This window comes from Macaca nemestrina, chromosome 7, assembly GCF_043159975.1.
Source record: "Macaca nemestrina isolate mMacNem1 chromosome 7, mMacNem.hap1, whole genome shotgun sequence".
Lineage (NCBI taxonomy): Eukaryota > Metazoa > Chordata > Mammalia > Primates > Cercopithecidae > Macaca > Macaca nemestrina.
This window is the reverse complement of record NC_092131.1, coordinates 129,063,561-129,090,674: the sequence shown is the minus strand read 5'-3', so window position 1 is coordinate 129,090,674 and position 27,114 is coordinate 129,063,561. Positions and strand designations below refer to the sequence as shown.

General features: G+C 49.8%; 1 protein-coding gene across 10 annotated transcripts in view; it reads left to right on the top strand.

Annotated features, from left to right (window-relative positions):
• The first annotated feature begins 10,686 nt into the window (after window positions 1-10,686).
• Window positions 10,687-27,114, top strand: part of LOC139355399 (golgin subfamily A member 6C-like) — a 37,367-nt gene continuing 20,939 nt past the window's right edge. For 6 of the 10 annotated variants that reach the window (XM_071101085.1, XM_071101083.1, XM_071101088.1 and 3 more), the window contains exons 1-2: window positions 20,616-20,864; window positions 20,967-25,944. Coding sequence is in view for 2 of the 10 variants with exons in the window: in XM_071101090.1 (XP_070957191.1) it covers window positions 20,433-20,444 (12 nt within the window). In the remaining 8 variants the exon portion in view is untranslated. The other 4 variants (XM_071101090.1, XM_071101084.1, XM_071101092.1 and 1 more) reach the window with 4 other exon arrangements.

The window sequence follows — 27,114 nt, the reverse complement described above, 5'->3', positions numbered from 1 at the left end:
GACTGACACAACATCCCTATGGCCACCACCACTGGGACTGCACTGGGTCAGACCTAAAGCCAGCAAAGCACTGGGTCTCACTCAAAGCCCTGTCAACACTACCTGGCTATTGCCTATGTTCACTCGAGGCCCTGGGGCCCTCCAGTCAGCAGATGGCAAAGCCAGCCAGGCTGGTGTCTTTCCCTTCAGGGCAACAAGTTCCCTCAGGCCCTGCTGGGTCCGGAGATGCTGTCTGAGAGCCAGAGACTGGAGTAAAAAACCTTAGAAATTTACCTGGTGCTTTATTCTAAGGCAGCTGAGCTGACACCGAAACTGTGAGACAAAGTCCTTCCCACTCTGCCTTTCCCTTTCCACAGGCAGAGGAGCCTCACCCTGTGGCCACCACCACAGGCCCACAGGGAGTGCTGCCAGGCTACTGTTGATGTTTACTTAGGCCCAAGGGCTCCCAAGTCACTTGTGGTGAATGCTTCCAGGCCTGGGCCTCACCCTTCAGTGCAGTGGGCTCCCCTCTGGCCTAGGGCAGGCCCAGAAATGCTGTTTAAGAGCCAAGGCCTAAAATCAGTGACCATAAGAGGCCATTTGGTGCTCTCTACCCCATTGTGGCCAGGCAGGCACCTAAGTTGCAAGACAAAGTCCCTTTTACCTTTCCCTCTACTTTTCTTAAGTAGAAGAAGTCTCTCACCACAGCCACCATAGCTGGGAATGTGCTGGGTCTCCCCTGAAGCCAGCATGTCTCAGAGCCTTACTCCAGGCCCATCGCATACTACCTGGGTATCACTGTTGGCTATTTAGGGCCCAAGGGCTCTTGAGTCAGCAGGTGATAAATCCTGCCAGGTCTAGAATCTTTCCTTTAAGGCAAAAGATTCACCCTTCTGGCCCAGGGTGTATCTAGAAAGGTAATTCAGGAGCTAGGTCCTGGAATGGGGGCCTCTCAACTCTGACAGGTGCTCTGTCCTACTGTGGCTGAGCTGCTGTCCAAGATGTGAGATAACGTCCTCTTTACTCTACCCCTTCCTGTCCTCAAGCAAAAGGGAGTCACTTGAGTTAGTGCAAGCTGCGTTGCCTGGGGTTGGCGGAGGGGTTGTGCAAACACTCCCTTGGCTGCCCTGGCTGGTGTCTCTCTAGGTCTTGTGTCCCCTGAGTCCACTGGCTCTGAGCCCAGCATGGCATTAGGACTTCCCTAGGAGTTGAAGTCCTTATGGTCTAGACTGCCTTTCAAGTTTATTTAGGGCCCCAGAGCATAATAGCCTGCCATGCCAAGGCTTGTGAAAACCCAAGCCTCAAGCCTTGTAACTACTGGGATGGGTGAAGCCCTCTGGGTAGGACTGGCCTAAATGCTCCCTCCATGGGCAGGTGTCACGTGAGTTCCACCTGGTTTTGTTTTCTGCTGTGACAGGGCAGCACTGAGTCCAAGGCAAAGTCCCACAGTTGCTGCATTCTCCCTCCCCTAGATGCACAGATTCTCTCTCAGCCCCACAGCTGTGACTGCTGGGGGAGGGGAAAGGGCAGGGGTGACATTGGTGTTTCAAGACTGTCTCTCCTACCCTCCTCAGTGCCTCCTTCAGCGACATGAAGTTAAACCACCCACGTACTGTGAGTCCTTGCCTGATTTTTGGTTCTTATGAAGATGGTTTTCTGGTGGAGACAGTTGTTACATTTGATTTCCTTGCAGGGGGAAGGATTGGTAGAGACAACTATGAGCCATCTTACTCTGCCCCTCTTCCCTCACTTAACTTTACTTCCTAAGAGCCTGTTTCCAAATACAATCACATAGGGTGTTAGGGCACCAAGTATGAATTTTGGGGAGACACAATTTAGTTTATAGCATTTGGACTTGGTGGGGGAGAGAGAGGGAACATTAACAGGAAGTTCACAGTATAAGCAACAGTATGGAGGTGGGAAAGTTCAGCTCATGGATAGAAAAAATTGATCCAATTTAGCAGGGCCCACAGGGAGATGTGGTGGAGTAGTGAGAGGTGGGCTGGTGAGAGGTGAGCCACATCAAAAGAACCTTGAATGCCAGGCTGAGGTGGAAGGCATTTCCTGTTGTGTAGAAGGTGCCATGAGGTGGTGGGGAGGGTAACACGATGAAAGGATATTTGGGAGGATGGATCTGGCATCAGTGATGGCTGGGGGTAAAGAATAAACAAAGCTGGAGGCCGGGAACCTGGACATATGGCCCAGAGTTGAGGTGTAGGCTGTTCAAAGGCAGTTTCCACACTGAGTTCCAGTGTGGATCCAAGCATGCAGTGGGTAGATGATTTGGAAAAGCAAAACCATTCCTTTCCCATTACCACAAAATTTCCCAGCTGAGCTCATCACCAGAGTCCTACAAATCAGACAGTCAAACTATCCCAAACTCTGTCCCTAGAAGCTGTGGCCCACAGGGAGCCCTTATCCAGCTGCAGCCCAAGGACATTGCAGCCTGAGCAGGACTGCACCTGTTCCCTCCCAGGAGCCTCATCTCTGTCTAGCCAGGCTTTGATTTCAAATGCCCTCAGCTTTGACTTTGATATCTGTTGGGTGAGATTCATGAGAGCTCTGGCCTTCTTTGGGTTAGGGATTTTTAAATAGTTTTTTCAAGCAGGTAGTAGATCAACTCTACCTGCTTACTTCTGTGTGCATCTCTTGTTCCCTGGCCCCAGATCTTTTTCCTTGGTTTATCCTCTCGTTGTGTTGCAGCACAGCTTCCAGTGGCTTCCAGAGAAAGAATGAATGGAAGCCAAGCTTTCTGACCCTCATGAATTTTAGGATGTCATTGTTCTACCACAACTCCTGATTAGTAGTTTGACTGGATGTAATGCTGTAATTTAAATGTAACTTCTCCTCACATTGGGAAATATTGCTCTATTACTTTCTAGTTCCCAGTGTTGTTGGGAAGAAGTTGGTGTCATGCAGAGTCTTGGCTCTTTACATATGATGTGTCTTTTCTCTCTGGAAGATTTTAGGATTTTCTCTCTTTGGGTTCTTGGAATTTCCCAATGATATGCCTTGTTGTAGGTCTTTCTTCGTTCACTGTGCTAGTCACTTGGTAGACTCTTGAACTAGAAAATTATGTGATTCTGTTGCAGGAAGCCACCAGCAGGTTCATGTAAGCTGGGTAATTGCATTCTTTTCTTCCAAGGACAGAGGTATCAAGGCCCTGGGAACCTTATAAGTGGATGTAGGGAAAGGGGGCCTGAGGTGAATCCAACAAAGCTGCAGCACCCACTGAGCTCATGTCCCAGGGCTAGGTTCTGCCTGAGGACAATAGACATGGGTGAGGCCCACTTCCTGCCCAGTCCCATGGTTGGGCTCAAGACACACATGGTCCAGGAGGCCCCGGGTTACATTTACATGCACCTACCTGTATGCAGCATTCAGTGAGCCACAGGACAACTTAGGGGAGGGGGCAGCTCCAGAGAGCAGGATAGGAGGTAGATAAATAATCATGGGATGTGGAGTGGCCTTGTGGGGAAGGGGCAAAGGTAGGGCTGTGTGTGTGTGTGTGTGTGTGTGTGTGTGTGTGTGTGTGTGTGTGTGTGAGATGCATATTGGGAAAATGGAGAGAACATTTTTTCTGCCCCCTTTTCTGGGCACTGCACCCCTTTTCTCATGAATAGTTTTTCTTCCCATCATGGACTGAAAGTCTCTGTCTCCTCCAAATTCCTATGTTGAAGCCCTAACCCTCTGCATGGCTGTATTTGGAGATGAGGCCTCTAAGAAGTCATTAAGGTTAAATGAGGTCCTAAGGGTGGGGCTCTGATTCAGTAGAATTAGTGTCCTTATAAGTCGAGACATCAGAGAGTGCCCTCACTCACTCTCTCTGCACAAATACAAAGAAGAGGTCACGTGAGCACACAATATGGCAGCCACCTACGGGACAAGAGAAGAGGTCTCAGAATGAAACCTACCTTGCTGGTAGTTTGTTCTTGGATTCCCCAGCCTCCAGAACTGTGAGAAATAAATGTTTGTGGTTTAAGCCACCCAGTGTGTGGTATTTTGGCATGGCACACTGAAGTAACACATCTCCCCACCCTACTTCAAACACATGACACTAGAGGGCTTGGCAGTTTGTGTCCCAGCTACCCAGCCAACCCAGACCAGACCAAGCAGAAACTTTTTTCTGGAATTTTCTGAATCGGAACTAATGGAGGGGAGTCCCATCCTTTCTTGGGGTCTCCCACCCATGTGGGACAGCCTAGAGTAAAGATCCTGCAAGTAGCAGAACAGCAATTGATCAAGTGAACCCAAGATATGACTAAAACTATCTCTGATGGCAAAGCCTTTGATGACAAGAGTCTGGCTCATAGAAAGATAGCCCCGAGCTGGAAAACCAGGATGATGGAAGCCTCGTACTGCCAGCAGTCTGACTCCAACCTTGTGGGGAAAGTTGCTCTGAGATCACAAAACTGATCTGCAGACTGAGGTGGAAACGGACACAAGGGAAGGAGCCTGCAGATCCTAACAGTGCTGGTGACTCTGAGTCCAGGTATTCCTGAGACCCAACTGTTCCCTGTTCTCCCCATGGCTAACTTACTGACCAATGAGCTTCCCCTCTTGCCTAAGCCAACTCAAGTGAATTTTCTGTCACTCACCCCCAAAGAGGCCTGACTGCAATGGCAGGGCAAGGCAGGCCTGGGCTGGCTGGGGCAGAGGACGGTGTGGGTGGAATCAGCAGTGACAGGCAACCAGGAAGTGCAGTTATCGCGTGGACTCCATGAGGTCTTCCTCCAACCCCAACTGTGAGCAAGGCTGGACTCAAAAGCTCAGTAGGTCAGAGCGAGGGATTTGGTCAGAGGTGCCATGCTCGGGGCTATCTTTCTATGAGCCAGACTCTTGTCATCAAAGGCTTTGCCATCAGAGATAGTTTTAGTCATATCTTGGGTTCACTTGATCAATTGCTGTTCTGCTACTTGCAGGATCTTTACTCTAGGCTGTCCCACATGGGTGGGAGACTAAAGGCTGTATACACGAGAATACACTGACCTGGGAGCACTCTCAGGATTTAATGACTTGGCAAGGACACCTCGGGCTCTAACACACTGCTGGAGTGGCTCCTTGAAATGTGGATGGAACAGTTGCTGCAGTGAATTAGGTGTAGATTATAGAAATGCATTGGCAAAGCATCAGAGAAGCTGGAAAGTACAGGGAGGTAGGAATGTTGAAATGGTTCGTTATATACCAGCAGATTCAGAATCCACCACTTGCCTGTGTGCCCTTGGAGGCCTCACAGGAACTCCCCTCTCTAGGCTAACAAGGAAGGCACTAGTGAGAAGGGCACCTGAATCTTTCAGAGACTCAGTGGCACTATCCTTTGTAGGCCAGGATCGACAAGAGGAGATGCTGCCATGAGACCAGGCTTCATGGTGTCAGTGGGAATGGTGGAAGGCAAGAACAGCAGATGCCAGGTGGTGGCAGGAAACAACAACAACGAGATCTGGCCCGCAGAAGGCTGCAACACAAAATCGCAACCATCCGGTTGTCATTTCTCTGTCACTAAATATGCAACTGATGTGAGTATGCGTAGAAGCTAACAGAGCTCTCACTTTACTCCCTGACCTGTGGGTATGAGCCCCTATAGTAGGGAGAGCCCAGGGGAAGTCTCTGAAACTCCCTCTCCCCACTTCCAGGAGCAACGCAGTATTCCAGGTGGAATCACAGAGATTTATCACCTCCCTCAACTGTGACCGCCACCTTATGGTAGTATTCTTACATTTTCCCACCTGTCCCTTGTGCTATTCTTGTCATCATTTTACTTCCACATGTTATAAACCCCACAGTATGTTACTAGTTTTGCCTCAATGATTTCTAGACATCAAAAAATGAGAAAATAGGATCTTTTCAATGTATCCATGTATTTATGATGTCAGTGGTCTCCATTCCTTTGTGTAGATCCAAATTTCTATCTAGTGTCCTTTTTCTTCTGACCAAAGAGCTGCTTTTAACACTTCTCAGAGTGTATGCCTGCCGGTGATCAGCCTGGCTTTTGTGTGAAAAAGTCTTTATCTTTTCTTCATAAAAGTTTTTGAAAACTTTTTTTTCTTTTCTTTTCCTTTGTTTTGTTTTCTTTTCTTTTCTTTCCTTTTCTTTTGTCTAGAGATGAGGCCTCACTATATTGCCCAGGCTAGCCTCAAACTCCTGGCCTCAGACAATCCTCCTGCCTCGGCCTCCCAAAGTGCTGGGGTGATTACAGGCATGAGCCACCACACTTGGCCTCACTGACTTTAACTGCTTTTAATCCCATATCTGCACAGTTGACTTTTTCATCTCTAGTAATACCTTTTTGTTTTATTTTGAGACAAGGTCTCACCGTGTTGCCCAGGCTGGAGTACAGTGGTGCAATCACAGCTTACTGAAAGCTCGACCTCCTGTGTTCAGGTGATCCTCCTGCCTCAGCCTCCTGAGTAACTGGGACTACAGGTTCATGCCACCATGCCTGGCTAATTTTTAAATTACTTATAGAGATAGGTCTCCTTACAATGCACAGGCTGGTCTTGAACTCCTGGGCTCAAGGAATCCTTATGTCTAAGCCTCCCAAAGTGCTGGGATTACATGTGTGAGCTACCACACCCAGCCCGTGAGTTTTTTTTTTTTTCTTTTAATATATCTTCCATTTCTCTCTTCTCATCATGTTCAGATTTTTCTAGCCTTCTTGAACATACGGAACATATTTATAATATATTTTTTAACATCCGTATCTACTAATTACATCATCTCTGGGGCCTATTTCCATTGATTGATTTCTCTCCTGGCTCTAGGCTCTAGTTTGCCTTTTTTTTTTTTTTTTTTTTTTTTGATAGGGTCTTACTCTGTAACCCGGCTGTAGTGCAGTAGTGTGACCTCACCTCGCTGCAATCTGTATCCTTGGGTTCAAATGATTCTCATGTCTCAGCCTCCCAAGTAGCCGGGACTACAGTTGGGTACCACCACTCCCAGCTAATTTTTGTATTGTTAGTGGAGACAGGATTTAGCCATGTTGGCCAGGCTGGCTTTGAACTCCTGGCCTCAGGCAATCTGCACCCCTTGGCCTCTAAAGTGCTGGGATTACAGGCATGAGCCACTGTGCCTGGCCATTGCCTGGTGATTTTTTATTGACTGGTAGACATTGTGTTTTTGTGTTGTGATTGTTGGATTTTATTTTCCTTTAAATAGTGTGGGACTCTGTTCCAGCACTAGTTACTTGAAATAAGTTGAATCTATCAAGATTTGCTTTCAATCTTTGTTCGGACAGTTTCAGAGAAGCCTTTACTCCATTGCTCATTTAGCCCCACTATTAAGGCAATACTTTTCTAAAGCTTCCCTTCCGTTTCCTAAGTGTTATGAGGTGTTTTCATTCTGACCAGTGAAAATATGAGTTATCTCTAGCCTGTTGTGAGCTCTGGGAATTCTTCGGTCTGCTTTCTGGCGGTTCTTTCCCTGGGTCCTTTCTTCTCACATATGTCCATATCAGCCCTTTGCCAAGGGCTTGAGGGCATCTTCCATAGGTCTCCAGAGCACACGCGTTCTCTTCTCCCACCTCCTGCCCGGTGCTGTACCTCACAAATTCTACCGGCCTTGAAGACCTTCCCAAGCTCTGATCTCTGTCTCCTCAATCCACCATGACCACTGGACTTTGGATTCCCCTCCCTGTGCTGGAGCCTGTAATTGCTTCCGAGGGTGAACACTGTAGGGTTCACCTTCTTTTAGGGATTATACTTCTGCTCGACCGTTCTCCAATGTCTGAAAACTATTGTTTTATATATTTTGTTCCATTTTTCTAGTTATTAAAGGTGGGAGGCAAATCTGGTGCCTGTTAACAATCAGGGCCACATGTAGAGGTTGCAGAATGTTGTTTACATCTGTATCTTTTTTTTTTTTTTTTTTTTGAGACAGGATCTCGCTCTGTAACCCCAAGTGGCACTATCTGAGCTCACTGCCACCTCCACTTCATTGCCTGAAAAGATCCTTCCACCTCAGCTTCCCAAAGTGCTGGGATTACAGGTGTGAGCCGCTGCACCCAGCCTAAAATTGTATCTTTCTTTTTTTTTTTTTTTTTTTTTTTTGAGACGGAGTCTTGCTCTGTCACCCAGGCTGGAGTTCAGTGGCCGGATCTCGGCTCACTGCAAGCTCCGCCTCCCAGGTTCACGCCATTCTCCTGCCTCAGCCTCCCGAGTAGCTGGGACTACAGGCGCCTGCCACCTCACCCGGCTAGATTTTTGTATTTTTTTAGTAGAGATGGGGTTTCACCGCGTTAGCCAGCATGGTCTCGATCTCCTGACCTCGTGATCCGCCCGTCTCGGCCTCCCAAAGTGCTGGGATTACAGGCTTGAGCCACCGCGCCCGGCTAAAATTGTATCTTTCTTATTAACAGGGAAGTTAAACATTTTATCCTGTGTGTCAGCAGTATTTGCATTTCTTTTTCTTTGAACTTTATTTTTCCCATTTGAACTTTCCATTTTTCTTAGAATTGTTGGTCTTTGTCTTCTCTACTTTTAGAATAGAATGAATATGATATTAATAGTACTTCAAATTGTGGCCACGATGGAGTACCTGTATTGATGATAGTCTCCCAGCATAAACAACTACAAAGCTGTGCCAAGTGCATGAAGAAATTGTCTTCAGGTATTGGGCAATAGGCAGTTCCAGGTACAATCTCTGAGAAGGGAATCACATGAAGGGACTGCTACATTTTTCTGGTGGAGAAAGTTTCCAAACCCTCAACGATAGCATGAGGAAACAGAGTCCAGCCCGAAAGGATCAGTGTTGTTTGGTGGAGGAAACAGAGACTGCTGCTCAGGGCTGCTAAAATGTATGTGGCAGAGTATCAGAAAGGATGGAGTTGCAGAGAAGGAGCCCCAGAAATTTATAGGGTTTGCTGCAAGTCCTTGGCCAAATCTCACACTATGAATGTGTGGATTGAGACTCTGCAAGACCCAGCACAGAACAGCCAATGGGGAGCTGAAAGCTAAACAGCAATTTCAGTGGTCACAGAGTGCTGGAGACACATCTGAATTCTGGTTCAGCCAGAGTGTCCACTCTTGGAATCTCAGGCCTCGATGAATATCCCAGATACTCCCAGGAGGGCCTAGAAGGCCATGCCTTGGGATTAAGGAAGATACCCCAGGAATAAGGGCAAAACTGAACAACAGCTCACCCTAACAAAACCTAAAATGTAGTCTGACACACATGATCAAGTTAACCCATCAGTAATTTAATTCCCTGCCAAAATAAAACTCAACACTAGAGCAGGATAACATAATCCACATCTCTATAATGAAGGTTCACAACATCCAACAGCTCAAGAAATACTGACTACATGTGTGAAAAAGAGAGAAAATGTATCCTAAAATTAAGAGAAAACCAGTCAATACAAACAGACCAACCGTGCATGGAGGCTCATGCCTGTAATCCCAGCACTTTGGGAGGCCAAGGCAGGTAGATCACTTGAGCTCAAGACTTTGAGACCAGCCTGGGCAACATGGCAAAACCCCATCTCTACTAAAACTTCAAAAATGAGTTGGGTGTGGGGGTGTGCAGGGGTCCGTAACCCCCAGGCTGTGGACTGTACCAGTCGGTGACCTGTTAGGAACCAGGCTGCACAGCAGGAGGTGAGTGGTGGGTAGTGAGCGTTACTGCCTGAGCTCCACCCCCCGTCAGATCAGCAGGCATTAGATTCTCACAGGAGCGTGAACCCTAATGTGAACTGCACATGCGAGGGCTCTAGGTTTCACACTCTTTATGAGAACCTAATGCCTGATGATCTGAAGTGGAACAGTTTCATACCATAAACACCAACCCCAACCCCGTCTGTGGAAAAATTGTCTTCCACAAAACCAGTCAGGACTGCTGGTGGCTTGTCCCTGTGGTCCCAGCTAGTTGGAAGGCTGAGGTGAAAGGATGGCTTGAGCCTGGGAGGTGGAGGTTGCAGTGAGTTGAGATCATGCCACTGCACTCCAGCCTGGACAACAGAGTGAGATCTTATCTCAAAGAAACAAACAAAAGGGCCGGGCATGGTGGCTCACACCTGTAATCCCAGCACTTTGGGAGGCTGAGGCAGGCAGATCACCTGAGGTCGGAAATTCAAGACCAGCCACACGAGGTGGAGGTTGCAGTGAGCCAAGATGGCACCATTTTACTCCAGCCTGGGCTACAAGAGTGAAACTCCATCTCAAAAAACAAAACAAAACAAAACACAAAAGCCATGAATGGCTCACATATTGAAATTAGCAGGCAAGAGCTTTAAAGTAACTACATACATACATTTAAGAATTTAGAGAGGGCCGGGCGTGGTGGCTCAAGCCTGTAATCCCAACACTTTGGGAGACTGAGTCGGGTGGATCACGAGGTCAGGAGATCGAGACCATCCTGGCTAACACGGTGAAACCCCGTCTCTACTAAAAAAGAAATACAAAAAACTAGTCAGGCGAGGTGGTGGGCTCCTGTAGTCCCAGCTACTCGGGAGGCTGAGGCAGGAGAATGATGTAGACCCGGGAGGCGGAGCTTGCAGTGAGCTGAGATCCGGCCACTGTACTGAAGCCTGGGCGACAGACTGAGACTCCATCTCAAAAAAAAAAAAAAAAAAAAAAAATTTAGAGAAGTAATCAACACCTGTGAAGATGGTGAAAAAAGAATCGAGAAAATAAGTTTCAGTATAAATGTGTCCTAAATATGCATGGTACATACTTACTAAAAAATAGTTTATTTTTTATCAGAAATCTAAATTTAACGGGGCATCCTATGTTTTATCTGGCATCTCTATACCAAAGGCAAACAGGAGAGAGTCCAGAGTCCTATCTTCCAGCAGGCAACCTAGCCTAGGACAGGGCCTGCCGGGGGCAATTGGGCATTGGATGGGTTAGAAATGCCAGTCATTCAGTGTGCCAAAGGTTTGCCAGATCTGCATACAATCAACATTATTTTTATTCAATATTTTTGTCTAAAGCAACTTTAAAAATTTTAACCCTTTATTTGGAAATACAGATTCAGAGGAAATTTCAAAGATGGTACAAAGAGGTTTTATGGACTCCTCACTCAGTTTTCTCCAAAGGTTCTATTTTGTATAAATGTAGGACAGTATCGAACGATGTCGTGTGTCTAGGTCTATGCCATTTTATCACATATGACTCCTTTAACCACCACTGCAATCAAGATACAGAACTGTTCCACCACCACAAAAATTCCCCTCCTGCTATTCCTCTACACTCATTCCAGGCTCTTTCCCTCCAGTATTCCTACTCCTGGCAACCACAAATCTGCTTTCTGTCTTTATAATCTTCCCACTTCAAGAACATTATAAAATGCAAAAATTATCCAGGCATGGTGACACCAGCTTGTAGTTCCAGCTACGTGGGAGGCTAAGGCAGAAGAATCACTTGAACCTGGGAGGTGGAGGCTACAATGATCCTGCCATTGCAGTCCAGCCTGAGAGACAGGGTGAGACTCTCAAGGAATGAATGAATGAATGAATGAAGGCCTGGCACGGTGGCTCACACCTATAATCCCAGTGCTTTGGGAGGCCGAAGCAGTTGGAACTGTTGATGCCTGGAGTTTGGGACCAGCCTGGCCAACATGACAAAACCCTGTCTCTACTAAAAATACAAAAATTAGCCAGGCATGATGGTGTGCATCTATACTCCCAGCTACTTGGGAGACTGAGGCACAAGAATCACTTGAACCTGGGAGGCGGAGGCTGCAGTGAGCCAAGATCATGTCACTGCATTCCAATCTGGGCCACAGAGTGAGAGTTCATCTGAAAAACAAAATAAAACAAAACCAAACAAAGAAAAAAAGAACATTAAATAAATGGAATCACACAGTAGGTGGCCTTTTGAGACTGGCTTTTTTTTTTTTTTTCTACTCAGCAAATGCCCTTTGAGATCCATCCAAGTTGTGCATGTTCCTTTTTATTATTATTATTATTTTCTGTTTGAGATGGAGCCTCGCTCTGTCATCCAGGCTGGAATGCAGTGGCACAATCATAGCTTACTGCTGCCTCAAACTCCTGGGCTCAAGTGATCCTCCCACCTCAGCCTCCCAAAGTGCTGAAATTATAGGCCTGAGCTATGGAGCCCGGTTTTAAATCTTAATAAATATCTCCCCCTGGTCTGCTTCCGTGACTGACACACAGGCTGGCATCTTGTGCCCAGACAGACATGTTTCTGGACTTGGTTCCATTTGTTCTGATGGGTTCCTCCTTCTCAATGACCGTACGTTACAGTATGTGGCTATTCTTACACGTTTCTATATAGACCTGAGGGTTAGTGTATTAATGTCAAAGTTCTACTGGTATTTCGAGGCTGGGTGAAATGTCTGGGTTAATTTAGTTGTGGGCATCTTGACAATACAGGCTTTCTCTCTAGGAATGGTGATTCTGGGATGCAGGTTTTGCACATTCTGGTTTATTGCTCGGCTCGCTGCCACAGAGGGATGGCACTGCTCCACGTGCCATGCCCAAGAGATGTCCCACCTTATCTTTCTAATCAAGCTGAATGTTCTCAGCTGACAGCATATCATCAGTGCTGCGGGGACTCACTCCCTCCAACCCGAGATGAAGTGAGGAGGAGACTGTGGAGCAGATCCATGCTGTGTGCATTCGTCCTTCCTGACCCGTACTGCTGCTGGCCGGGTCTGTGTCTGAGCCGTCAGAGGGCATTGATTTGGGGACAAGCTGGGGGCAGTGCTGGAGAGATGGCCCTCACCTCCCTCAGCTCCTCCTGTCCAGCCAACACTTGGCCACCAAAGGCCCCTGACTTTCAGGCCCTAGTCACCACTAACGGGGTGCTGCATGGAAACAAAGTGCAGGCCCAGAACCTGCAGTTCAGGTCACGCCTCCTTCCAGTCGAAGCCTCTATCCCTCCCAAATGATTCCAGCCTCATTCCTCCATGGGCCAAATATCCTAAACAAAGGCCTGGAAAGGAGGTCTTTATCCGAGTGCCCAGAAAACACACACAGAAAGGCTCTGCATGCCCCCCATGGCCTGCCAGAGGTAAGAGCCTGCCCATCGAAATGCACAGTCCTGGTTCTTGCAATGAGGTGAGGAGTGGAGGAAGAAAAGGTCCATCTCATTCTTTCGTCAGGAACCTAAACTTGGAAAAGTCAGACACAGTAAATTTCTTAATCCTGATACTTTTGTAACTGGTTACAGTGGAGTCACATGCACAACTGTTTTCTGACATCTTTCAACTGGCCACATAACACCTTGTAATTTATTTATTTATTTTTATTTTCTAAGCCCAAGGGAGTGGCTCATGCCTGTAATCTCAACACTTTCAGAGGCTGAGGCAGGAAGACTGCTTGAGGCTAGGAGTTCGAGACCAGCCTGGGCAACATAGCAAGACCCCCATATGCAACAGAGGAAAACCCTGTCTCAAAATAATTTTTTTGAGTATAGTGGCATGATCACAGCTCACCATGGCCTCCAACTCCTGGGCTCAAGTGATACTCCCACCATAGCAGCTGGGACTCTAAGAGTGCACCACCACATCTGGCTAATGTTTTAATTTTTGGTAGAGATGCGGTCTCACTACGTTGCCCAGGCTGGTCTTGAACTCCTGGCCTCAAGAGATCCTCCCAATGCGACCTCACAATGCACTGGGGTTACAGGCATGAACCACCATGCAGCCCCTGCAAAATCTAACTGTTCTTCAGGTGCTTCTTTTGGACCTCCTAGCTAGACTGTCTTTGGCAAATACTAGTTTATTATTTTCCCACATTTATGTTAATGGATTTCCCATGTTTTATTTGTCTAGACTAGGGTTTCTCAACAGCGGCACTATTGGTGTTTTGGGCTGGATAATTCTTTGTTATGGAGCTGTTTGTGCCTCGCAGGATATTTAGCAGCATCCCCAGACTCTGCCTGCTACGTGCCAGTAGCACTCCTCAGTGTGGCAGCCAAAATGATTTCAGATATTGTCAAATATCCCCAGGGAGGCAAAGTCACCTCCAGTTGACAACTGCTGACCTAAAAACCTCTGGAACAATGTTAGATCATGGTAATGATAACATATACTGCTCCTGAGCTTAATGGGAATCCCTCTAGCATCAAAGTATAGTAGTCCCTGTATACTACTGTCTGGGCTGTGATCAGCACACTGTATTAGTCCATTCTCATGCTGCTATGAAGAAATACCCAAAACTGGGTAATTTATAAAGAAAAAATGTTTAAGATGACTCAGTTCTGTATGGTTGGGGATGCCTCAGGAAACTTACAATTATAGCAGAAGACACCTCTTCACAGGGCAGCAGAAGAGAGAAGGGGAGCCGAGCAAAGGGGAAAGCCTGTTGTAAAACCATCAGGTCTTGTGAGAACTCACTCCCTATCGCGAGAACAGCATGGGAGAAACTGCTCCCATGAATCAGTTATCTCTACCTGGTCCTGCCCTTGACACGTGGGGATTATTGCATCTCAAGGTGAGATTTGGATGGGGACGGATCTAAACCATATCATACCCTTTATTTTAGCATACTGTATCAAAGCATAATTTTCTTTGTTCTTTTTTTGTTGTTGTTTGAGACAGAGTCTTGCTCTGGTTCTGGCTGGAGTGCAGTGGCATGATCTCAGCTCATGGCAACCTCCACCTCCTGGGTTCAAGGAATTCTTGGGCCTCAGCCTCCCAAGTAGCTGGAACTACACCCAGCTAATTTTAATTTTTTTTTTTTTTTTTTTTTTTAAGTACACATGGGGTTCGACATGTTGGCCAGGCTGGTGTCAAACTCCTGGCCTCAAGTGATCCCACCACTTCAGCCTTCCAAAGTGCTGGGATTACATGCATGAGCCACTGCACCCAGCCTGAAGTATAATTTTCACAATGTGAAAGGCTTGACTTTCATACAAATAATGAAGGAATATGTATAAGATATTTTCTTTAATTTACAAGGCAGTCAGCAACACGGTGAAGCTAGTTCAAGGAGTGTTTTGAGAGACAGTGTCTGTAGTGCTCCAGGAAGGGCATTCCAAAATACGTTCTGAGATAGAGACAAAACTTGTTAATATCCTAAAGGGAGGCTGGGCGTGGTGGCTCACACCTGTAATCCCAGAACTTTGGGAGGCCGAGGCAGGTGGATCGCCTGAGGTCAGTTCAAGATCAGCCTGGCCAATATGGTGAAACCCTGTCTCTACTAAAAATACAAAAATTATCCAGGCAAGGTGGTGGGCGCCTGTAGTCCCAGCTACTCAAGAGGCTGAGGCAGTAGAATCGCTTGAACCCGGGAGGCAGAGGCTACAGTGAGCCAAGATCATGCCACTGCACTCCAGCCTAGGTGACAGAGCAAAATTCTGACTCAAAGAAAAAAAAAAAAAAAAAGTCGTCTGGGAATAAAACTGTCCTCTTTGGGAGTTATCTTTTCTACTGGAGAGAAATCTGTAAGTTAACATATATACATATTCTCAAGTATATTCATAATATATTCTCTGGATATTTCTGTACATTAGTGGTTTTGAAAGCATAGTCTCAAGTTGGAAGCATCAGCATCATCTGGGAACACAGACATGCAAGGCTCAGGCCCCACCTCAGACCTATTGAGTTAGAAACTCTGGTGTGGGGCCCAGCACGCCACCCACCTTTTAACATCATTTCTGAATTTAAATATTTTGTCTGTGTGATGTTAAATTTGCTGTTTTGTTTTTCAAATACACTTCAAATACATCTTCCTAATTTTCTTTTTAAATAAAAAATGGTTTTCCAAATCTATCCATTTTTCTCTTCTTTAAGCTACTGATAGCATGGAACAAAAGTTGAGCCATTCTTACGTCTTTTTTTTTTTTTTTTTTTGAGACAGAGTCTCACTCTGTCGCCCAGGCTGGAATGCAGTGGTGGAATCTCGGCTCACTGCAACCTCCACCTCCCAGGTTCCAGCGATTCTTGTGCCTCAGCCTCCCAAGTAGCTGGGATTACAGGTACCCAGCACCACGCCTTGCTACTTTTTATTTATTTATTTATTTTTATTTTTTAGTGGAGACAGGTTTTGCCATGTTGGCCATGCTGGTCTCCAACACCTGACCTCAGGTGATCTGCCTGCCTTGGCCTCACAAAGTGCTGGGATTACTGGCTTGAGCCACTGCACCCAGCATTTTTTTTTTTCCTTTTTTTTTTCTTTTTTGAGATGCTCCCCTTCTGTTGCTCAGGCTGGATGGAGTATAGTGGTGCCATCATGGCTCACTGCAGCTTCCACCTCCCAGGCTCAAGAGATCCTCTGACCTCAGCTTCTTAGGTAGCTGGGATGACATGTGTGCACCAGCACAAGTGGCTAATTTCTTTTTTTTTTCTTTTCGAGATGGAGTCTCACTCTTTTGCCCAGGCCGGACTGCAGTGGCGTTATCTCGTTATCTCGGCTCACTGCAAGCTCCACCTCCCAGGTTCACATGCCTGGCTAATTTTTTGTATTTTTAGTGGAGACGGGGTTTCACTGTGTTAGCCAGGATGATCTCAATCTCCTGACTTCGTGATCCGCTCGCCTCAGCCTCCCAAAGTGCTGGGATTACAGGCGTGAGCCACCGCACCCGGCCACAAGTGGCTAATTTTTTGTAGAGACTGGGGTCTCCCTATGTTGCCCAAGCTGGTCCAGAAATGCTGGGCTCAAGTGAGCCACTGGCTTTGGCCTCCCAAAGTGCTATGATTACAAGTCTTATGTTCTTAAAATTTTTCTTTGATATGATGAAGGATAGTCTAGTAACTTAACATACTTTTGTTTTCAACAGGCTAGCGCTTATGATTTGTAAAAGAACTCTTCAGAAATGAGCTCAATTTTACCATGAATTGGGACACTTTCCATCTCTTTCTATTCTATAGAGCAGTTTACTGGTCATGAGCTCTGTCTTTTGAAAACTTGAAAGCCTGCAACAGTCAAACCATCTGCACCAGGTGCATGGGATGGGCATGGAATTGAGGAGAGAGCTCAAACTACGGTCAGCCCTCTGTATCCTCGGGTTCTGGATCCTTGGATTTAACCAACTGTGCATCAAAAGTATTTGGAAAAAGTAAAACAATAAAAAACAAAAATTTACAAATACTTTGTAACAGGTATTTACAAAGCATTTACGTTGTATTAGGTTATAGTAATCTAGAGATGATTTAAAGTATAGGGAAGGATGTGCATAGGTTATATGCAAATACTATGCTATATTATTATCAGCGATTTGAGCGTCTGTGAATTTTGGTATCTCTGGGGTCCTGGAACCAATATCCTGAGGTTACTAGGGGACGACTGTATTCAAGCTCTTCTTTGGTTATTAGTCTATTCTCTAATGTATTTTTGTTGTTGATTTGTCTTTTTGTTTTTGCCTCTTCAAATCAATGTCGGAAACTTAGTTGTTCTAAACTACCCATTAGCTCAAAGCTACCAGTAAGCAGACTACCACTGCAATCTAAGCAACCGATTTTTTTTTTCCCCCATCAGATTGGCAAGAATTAAGATAAGCCTCTATGGATGTTACAGCTGTAGGGAGTTTTCCTGAGCATGTTAATTATGACAGCCCTTTTTGCTAGGCACCTAGATGATTCATCAAAATGAAATGAAATCCCCACGCACTTAAAGAAGTTATCTGGTTTATTTCCTTATCTGGGTGCTGCTTATGTGAGGTCCACAGTTGATGAAAGCTTATTAAGCTGTATATTTCTAATAGGTACAATTTTCTGCATGTGTAGTATAGTTCAATAGTTTGAAAAACGTCTTTTGCCACAGTCCGCAGCTGTGTATAATGCTATTCGCTTAACAGTGGAAAACATGGCAATGACCTGAATGTCCCTGGCTCCCGGGATCCTACCCGCTTAAACAAATGAAGTAACTTCCACTGTCAGTTAAACGGGCGGTTGGCGCTGGTTTTTCTCCAGGGACGGATTCTGGGAGACGGAGGAGGGGACGCCAGCATATCCTTCCCGGCACTTCCCGTGGGCTGCGGTCGCTCCCAGCCTCACTCGAGCAGGCCCCGCCCTCCCAGAGGCCGTTAGTCCCAGTCACCTGATCCTGGACTCAGCTGACCCTGCCGAACGGGAAAAAGAAATTCCCGGGCCCTGGCTCCCCAGCGCGAGGTTGAGGCACCCGAGTGAAGCGAGGCGGGGGATGCTGGAGCGGCAATGAGAGGGGGCCAGTGGCTCGGCAAACGGTGGGGAGGTTGTCTGCACTGGCCTCTCCGCAAACACAGTGTGTGCCGGCGTGAGGGCTGTGGGTCTGGTAGAGAAAAGTCCACTGCCACCCGGCCCCCGGCCCCCGAGGTGGAGGCGGGGGTGGGTGGCAAGTAAGACAGAGCAGGCCGGCCGGCTTAGAGTCCCCGTGCTTCCCTGGCGGAAGGAAGGGCCCCTGCCTCCCGGGGCAGGAAATGGGGCTTGTCTGGAGCTGGGAGTTCTTTCAGGGCTTCCCCAGCCCCAAGAGGACCTCCCAAGGACACCCTCTTCCCCAGCCCTGCTGTGGGGCTTGTACAAGAACGTGCTTACCATCAGGCTCCCTCTTCCACACTGTTAGGAAGACCCTCCGCTTTTTCCAGACCCAGAAAGTAGTAGTTTTGGGGTTGAGACTTACCTATCCATTCATCAAATCCATCCATCCTTACGTTGTAAGCGCCAAGTCTATACCATGTAGTGTGCTAGGCACTGGGAGGACTTGAGCTGCCTAGGGAAGGGGAAATCGGAGGCCTGAATTGGCAGTCATAGTTAAGGCTCCGGGGGCAGAGACCTAATTGCGCCTTGCGTGTAGTGCTAAGGGGGTTTCCTGAGGATGCCATCAACCTTAAAGACGGATGGAGAAGCTGGCTGGCTGAAGTACGGTTTGTGTACCGGGGGTTGGGAGGCAAGGGTGGGAGACATGTGTCTTCAGACAGGGAACAGCATGTGCAGAGAATTCAGGTGAGAGAGAGCATGGCTCCCCAGGAATGAATGCATTTCCCATAGCTGGGAGAGTATCATCTGGAGGTTAGAGAAAGATGAAGCTGCACAAGTAAAGACCAAATCTTCCTGGCTCTTGAATCACCACAATCAAGATAATGAGCATTCCACTGGCCCCCAAAACTTTCTTGTGTGAGGGGCTATTTTAGGAAGTATGATCAAGAAGGGCCGGCCTTCCAGGGTGCAAAGGCTCACGCCCGTAATCCCAGCACTTTGGGAGGCAGAGGTGTGCAGATGACCTGAGGTCAGGAGTTCAAGATCAGCATGGCCAACGTGGTGAAACCGTGTCTGTACTAAAAATAAAAAAAGCCAGGAATGATGGCACATGCCTGTAGTCCCAGCTACTTGGGAGACTGAGGCAGGAGAATTGCTTGAACCTGGGAGGCGGAGGTTGAAGTGAGTCAAGATTGCACCATTGCACTCCAGCCTGTGCAACAGAGGGAGACTCTGTCTTTAAAAACAAAAAGTGTGGGGGGTGGGGACTGGTCTGATGAGGTGTCACTTGAGCAGAGAGTGGAATGAAATAAAGGATAGCAAGCCACACAGAGTGCAGCAGGCATGGAGGCAGGAGCAAGGCTGGCATCTTTGGGCAGCAGCAAGGAAGCCAGAGTGGCTGGAGTTGTGTGAGTATGGGGAAGAGGTGAGAGGTCACTTATCTCTGTGAGGCCCAGGACTTTTGTTTTGTCCCCTGCTGTACCCCCAGCACTTAGAGTGGGAACTAGCACAGAGAAGGCACTCAATTGATGTTTGCTGAGCAGACGAATGCCTGGAGTAGACCTCAGAGCAGGGTTTGGTGGCAGGGTGGGTCAGGAGAGAGTTCACTCAACAGCCTGGTGATAGGGGAGAACAAGAGGCCAGAGGATATCCATCTATGACGGGGACCAGGGGTCCCTGCTGGGCAGCAGTGTGGGAGACACACGGATCCTGGCCACACCTCAGCCCTCCCTCCAACCTCATTACCTGCCTCCCTCCCTTGCAGAGGTTCCAGCTCTGTGGTGATCTGGACCATCGCGACTGGGTCCTGGCTGAGATCAGCACGCTGGCCAAGATGGTTGAGTGCACAGGGTCTACTCTGGGTGGAGGAGGGGCGCTGGGCTGGGGATTGTGGGTTTAGATGATGGTGAGGTTTCTCTGGGGTTAGGGCCTCAGTGCTCTCAGCCTGTGCTACCATGCTTTGTGACCTTGATCAGTGGCTGGCCTGCTCTGAGCCAGTCCCCAGGAAGGAGGCGTGAGGGTCAGCAGCCTGGCTGATGTAAGGACTTCCCTTGCAGTCCTCTGTGAAGTTGTGGCTGCTCTGCAGCCAGGAACTAAAGGAGCTGCTGTAATGGGGGATTGATATGAGTACAAGACCCAGCACTCCATTGTCCCATGACCTTATGACCCCCAGTGCCCTGAAACTCTGCACTAGGCTCAGGGAGATGGGTGAATCAGCCTCTCAACCTCTCTGGGCACCTCCCATACTTCTTTCCAGCCTGTCTGTTCCTTATCACAGGATCCAGGCTGTGGATGAGTGGCTGGTGAACAGGGGCCTGACACCCCCTAAAGGTCTCCTTCCTCTACAGTGTGAAAAGAAAAGATTCTGAAGCTCACGGCTGATGCCAAGTTTGGTGAGTACTCTGCTGAGTCCACAGGCCCCAGGCAACCCTGGGACCTCGGCCTGGTGCCTGGTACAGAGGCCCCCCCACCGCTCCCAGCAGCATCCTTAACTTACCTTCCCTAGTGGAGAAGCATGAGGGAAAGAAAGACATTGACAGTCCCACCTTCCTGTTCTCTGCCAGCTCCTGGTGTAGCAGTAGCAGTGCCTGTGTCTCCAGGGTGCATGGGAGCTTTGAGCTGAAGTTAAGAGGGCAACAGGGAGGTGGCTGCGCCCACAGTGACACCCCCTGTCCCACCCACGGGTCCTTCAGAGTTAGGCGATGTGAAGGCCACAGTGGCAGTGCTGAGTTTCGTCCTCTCCAGTGTGGCCAAGCACAGTGTCGATGGCGGATGCTTGTCCAGTGAACTGCAGCAGCTGGGGCTACCCAAAGGTACGGGTTGTGGGTGGGCAGCTGGGCAGCCTGTGGGCCAATGGCTGCTAGAGAAGGGGCCAGGCCCTGTGACCCTATGGTGTACCCTGCCCTGTCGACCAGGAACCCAAGGCCAGCTCCCAACTGCTACCTCCAGAGCTACTCCATTCTACCCCCAGAGCATGTGGCCAGCCTGTGCCCCTGTTATGAGAAGAAACAAAGCACCTTGTAGAAGCACTTGGGGTCTGCAACCTACGCAGCAAGTATGAGGCCAGCCAGGGTCCAGGCTCATTCTAGAAGTTTCACGCAGCATGCAAAGTGCATGGAGAGTCCAGGGAGACGACTTAACCACAGTCACATACTGAGCAGCTGCAGAGCTGGGACCTGGCCCTGGGTCTCCTGAATCCACAGACTCTGTGGTATGTACGTACAGGATCAGACCTTGCCCTTTCCTCCTAGCTGAGCCTTTCCTAGCCCCCCATGTCCCATGTGTGAGCACCTAGCTCACTCTCGTTCCTCCCTCTCCAAAGTGTGGTCTCTTGCAGCACGAGTGGCCGAAGGGGCAGCAGAGACTGTGGACCCCTCAGCTGCACCTAAGACCTCTGTGTGGTGTAGCTGTGTGTGCTGGGGGAGGCTTTTGGCCACCATTTCCCCCTTTGTAAATGAGACCGATATATGTGGCATGGAGGGTGGGAGGCCAGTGTGAGTTCCATGCACTTGGAGCAGGGCCCTGAATGAGCATGGACGTGGGAGCAGGGGTGTTCCTCGACTTTATGCACCTTGGGGATGGGAGTGGGGCTCCCTGCGTGGGTTGACAAGGCATTGCTTTTCCCCACCCCACCTCTGTCCCAGCCCTGCAAGTCAGTCCTTGGGGGTCTAGGAGGGAAGTAGCGCCTGGCTGTGTGACCTTGGGCTGGTGCCTGGCCCTCTCTGGCTCTGAGTTCCTGGGAAAGTCAGCACTCAACACATGCCCTCCAGTTTAGCACCTTGACAAGAAGGGTGGGGACACTGGGATCAGGCCCACCCCTCTGGTCCAAACCCCACGGCCCCAGCTGGAGGATGAGGAGATGCTGGGCTTGGGTGGGGGAATCAGGAATGTAAAGGGGCCTGCTCACCCCCAGCTTGGCTTAAAGGCTCAAGGCATCAAAGGCTCAGCCTGCCCCTCAGGAAGGAGCCTGGGCCCAGCCAGACACTCACCAGCACAAGGGCGACTGTGAGGAGCAGGAGGCCCAGGATGTGGAGAGCCATGGCATAGCTGGAGATGAAGGCATCCAGCGGGCTGGAGGCTTTGGGGCTAGGAGAGCCTAGAGCAGAGCAAGAAGGCTATGACCAGGCAAGGCCCTTCCTCAGACTTCTCAGAAGGCAGAATCTGCACCCAGAAGGTGCTGCGGAAACAAAGAGCTGGGGCTAGGAGCACCTTGGAGAGCTCCACGAGGAGGGAAGGCAGCAAGCCCAAAGGAGGAAGCAGATGGACAGAGGAAGGGGGCCTACAGAGGGAAGGAGGTACTGACCAAGGTCTGGGATGACTGTGTCTACCAAGAGGCCCTCTGCCTCACCCAGGGTGTGCAGACCCTGGTGCGCACTGTCCCACATGAGGGCCTGGGCTGGTGCTGCCCTGAAGAAGGTGGCACCCATTCTGGTGGTCAGTGGGTGTGGTCTGGTGGGAGGTTCATCACAGATTTCAGGGGCCTGGGCAGCGTTTGGGGACTAGGGTAGGTCATCTTTTCCAGCCTCCTGCCCTAACCCCAGAACTGTGATCTGAGCCCTGGGTCACCCAGGGCCACCCTGGACGTGCTGGACTTCCTCTACCACCACTTAGTCAAAGTTCTACAGAGGTGTGAGGACAAGGGTCAGTGGGGGGGTCAGGAGATGATGAAGAGGGTCACAGCTCTACCAAAGGAAGCCTCATTCTTTGTGGCACCCGGCCCACCTCCCTGATGTGGGCCCCAAACCTCCGGCTGGCCCAGCCCTGCAGAGTAGGAGCCCAAAGGCATCTGTAGCGGTTCCTGTCATGCTGGTCTCCTCCAGGGCCCCTTCTGGAACCTGTTACCACAGATCTCACGGTGGGGGGGGGGGTACAGCTCAGTCTCCCTTACCTGTCATCTGCCTCATAGGGGTTTTGTCCACCAAGGCCCCTGACGGCTCAGAGACCCACACCCATGGCCTCCTTCTTTCTGACTGCTGGCCCTTTCACAGCCTGTATACTTGAGCCCTGGGCAGAGGGATAATGATCCCAGGACTGTGTTTGCAAGCAGAGAGGGTGCTTGGCACCAGGCCCTGACTCCTTGGGCTGAGCTCAGCAGCAGGTGTGTGACCAAGGCCCCCTGGGCAGAAGGGGCTTGGCCCTGAGGGCCCATCACTCGCCACGCCTGCATGTTCCTGCTAGGCATCCACCCTGGGGACCCAGCTTTCCCCCGCCCCCAGCTGCTGGCAGCCCCATCTTGACTCATCCAGGGTCCTGGAGGCCACGCCAGGAAGCAGCCAGCAGCTGGGAGGAGCACTTGGTGTTTCTGCATCTTTTTTTATGGAGCTTCTTTTGGTGGGAAGGGCTATAGACTCAAGGGAGACTGCAGGCCACCCCTTCCCCATTCCCTGGCTGGGTGGGCTTCCAGCTCAGGAGTCTGACTGGAAGGACGGGACCGTCCTGTCACAGAGGCAGGTCTGAGTAGTCCAGGCCCAGTTTTACCCTCCAGCAGGGCCCCTCCCATTCATTTGTCCAGCTGGCTTTGCCCAAAGCACAAGTGACGTCTATGTGGACTGTGTCCCCTGTCCCCAAGGGGAGTCTGGCTCCAGTCCTGGCCTGGAACTCAGAGACCTTAGAATTAGAGGCCACATCTGGCAAGGTGGAGCAGCATGGTCTGCCCACAGCCAGGGCAGGCCCAGACCTGACACCACGGTTCCCGTGTCCTCTCCCACTTCCATCCTGCACATCACCTACACTACGTGCTGTCCCTAATGAATCCAAGCTGTCAGCTTCCGTCAGCTTGGCCGGGAAGTCATGCTGACCATAAGGAGAACGGTGCAGCCTGAGTTGGGGGCTAAGTGGGAACGGGCCTGGTGTGGGGTGGGGGAGGTGGGGGTGAGGCAGGTGTCTGGCGCCTCTCTGCTTATCTTCCCTTCTCCCTTGCCCACAAAGGAGGCATCTTCTCCATGTACCTCTGGCACCCCGGGGACATAAAATACTGCCCCAGGTCTGTCTTTCCTTGGACATAGCCCACCTACCTTCCTGTGGGACTCAGGACTTTGTTTTGTCCTGTGGCCCACATGAGAAGCAATTATCCCTGCTCTGCTCAGCTGAGAGAACAAACTGAGGCAGAGCAGGGGAACAACTCTGTCATAGTCTGCCCGTTAATGGCAGAGTCAAGACCAGCCCTTCCCTGAGTGTCAGGTCCAGTAGACACCAAGCATGGAGGCTGTATTAGTCTGTTTTGCGTTGCTCTAGAGAATTACCCGAGACTGGGTTATTCATTTATTTTTGAGATGAAGTGTAGCTCTGTCGCCCAGGCTGGAGTACAGTGACACGATCTCAGGTCGCTGCAACCTCTGCCTCCTGGATTCAGGCTATTCTCCTGCCTCAGCCTCCCGAGTAGCTGCAAATACAGCCATACACCACCGTGTCTGACTGATTTTTTGTGTCTTTAGTAGAGATAGGGTTTTAAGATGGTTGAGTTTCGCTCTTGTGGCCCAGACTAGAGTGTAATGGCATGATCTGGGCTCACTGCAACCTCTGCCTCCCAGGTTCAAGCAATTTTCATGCCTGAGCCTCCCAAGTAGCTGGAATTACAGGCATGCACCACCACGCGTGGCTAATTTTGTATTTTTAGTAGAGACAGGGTTTCACCATGTTGGCCAGGCTAGTCTCAAACTGCTGACCTCAAGTGATTCACCCACCTCAGCCTCCCAAAGTGCTGTGATTACAGGCATGAGCCACTGCTCCCGGCGCTGAGACTGGTTAACTTATAAAAGAGGTTTCTTTGCCTCACAGTTCTGCAGGCTGTACAAGCATCTGCTAGGCTTCTGGTGAAGCCTCAGGAAGCTTTTACTCCTGGCGGGAGGCAAAGAGGGAGCAGACGTGTTGCATGGTGAGAGAGGAAGCAAGAGACGGGAGGCATCAGGCTCTTTTAAACAGCCAGCTCTCCTGTGAGCAACAGAAAACTCACTCACTGAGTCACCTGAACCCAGGAGGTGGAGGTTGTAGTGAGCCAAGATCGCGCAACTGCACTCCAGCCTGGGCTGTGAGCAAGACTGTCTCAAAAAAAAAAAAAAAAAAAAAAAGAAAGAAAGAAAATCCACTCATTACCATGGGGAGGGCACTAATCCATTCATGAGGGATCCCCCACCATGACCCAAACACCTCACACTGTAGGCCCCACCTCCAGCATTGGGGATCACATTTCAACATGAGAGGTGGATGGGACAAGTATCCAAAGTATGTCAGAGGCCTCCCCGTCCCTCTCATCAGAGTCTTCTGTCCTCAGTTCAGGTGTATGCTGTCCTCCATGCTTGGCTTCCTGGGAGGTCATCTTGGCCCCAAGGGGTTGGGCAGGGCCACTAGGCCGAGGTTTGGAACCCTGTCTCTCGTAGTCCCAGCCTGGGTCTCCATCACTGGCTAGCCGGCTCTGCTCACTGCATTCTCTTTACACCTGCTCCCTGCAGCCCAGGGGTCAGTCTGGGTGCAGGCCTGGGTAGAGGTCCAGGATCAGATTCTGCCCCCCAGCTCATACCTCCTGTGTACCATGGCAGCCAAATTGCACCAGCATGGCCAGGAGTGCTGTCTTGTCCCTGTAATCCCAGTGTTTTGGGAGACTGAGGTAGAAAGATCGCTTGAGACCAGCCTGGGCAACATAGCCAGACCCTGCCTCTACAAACAATAAAATTAGGCATGGTGGCATGCACCTGTAGTCCCAGCTACTCAGGAGGCTGAGGTGGGAAGATCGCATGAATCCAGGAGGTCAAGGCTGCAGTGAGCTATGATTGTGCCACCGTACTACAGCCTGAGCAACAGAGCAAGACCCTGTCTCTAAAACAAGAAACAAAGTGCACCAGCGTGTGGATACCAGCTTCTCCTGGTGTGTGGACCTGACCTCAGTTGGCCCCATCGGTGAGTAGGAGACTGCCTATTGTCTTCCAGAGCATTCCCACCACTATACCTGTGACCCTCCTGCATTCTCTGGCAGGCTTTGTGAGGGGGTCTCTCACCTACCTCTCTGGCTGCCCTAAGGCCCAGCTCAAACCTTCCCTGGCCCTGAGAACCTTTTCCTGAAGAGTCTTTCCCCCCACCCACAGGCCCGCTCATTTCAGAGCTTTTGGTGGCATGAGTACAAGGATCAACTCTGCTACCAGCCTGGGAGGAAATGTCCCTAGGATTGGGTCTCTGGATGGCATATGAGGGTCTAGACCAGGACCCACATGCCTGTAACCTGAAGGGTAGGCCCTCGGCTGCCCCAGCTTCCCAGAGCCCCTCATCCAGCCTGACTGTCTGGTACAGGTCCGACCCCTGCATCCTTTGATCTTGGTCCCTACTGGGAACTCTGGTTACCCTGGCTTACCTACTTTTGGCTCCAGAAGTAATGCTGACATTCCCCATGAGACAAAGTTACATACTGAGACTAACGTAGGGTTACCTGGCTCAGAGTCACCATGGCTAGGCAGAGCTCAGGTCCTGGCCCTGTTCAACCTCCACCTCCCAGGTTCAAGTGATTCTCCTGCCTCAGCCTCCTGAGTAGCTGGGACTACAGGTGCATGCCACCACGCCCAGGTAATTTTTTGCAGTTTTAGTAGAGCTGGGGTTTCACCGTGTTAACCAGGATGGTCTCAATCTGACCTCGTGATCCGCCCACCTCAGCCCTTCAAAATATTGAGATTACAGGTGTGAGCCACCGTGCCTGGCCTCCCCAACACTCTTCTAGCTCTGGAGCCCTGCGGGGTCTATCTTGGAGCACCTGGAGCCCAAGAAGGTGCCCCTCACATTTGTGATCCCAGGGACCCACTCCCTGATCATGATGAAGGCGGACTGAAACCCGCTGAGGTGCCTGGAGCAAGGGTCAGCCTCTGCCTCCCACAGCCTCTCTGATGGGGAGGATGATATCCCAGCAGCATGAGCTGGGAGCAGAATCGGGAGGATGGGGGTTTTCTCTCTGGGTAGCTCTGGGCTCCAGGGTGGAGCCGTCTTAATGTGGACCTTCCCCTGTGACTATCCTTGGCCCTAGGCAAAGAAAGCAGCTTGCCTGAGGTCACCTGTCTGGTAGGGACAGAGTGGGACCTGCGGTCT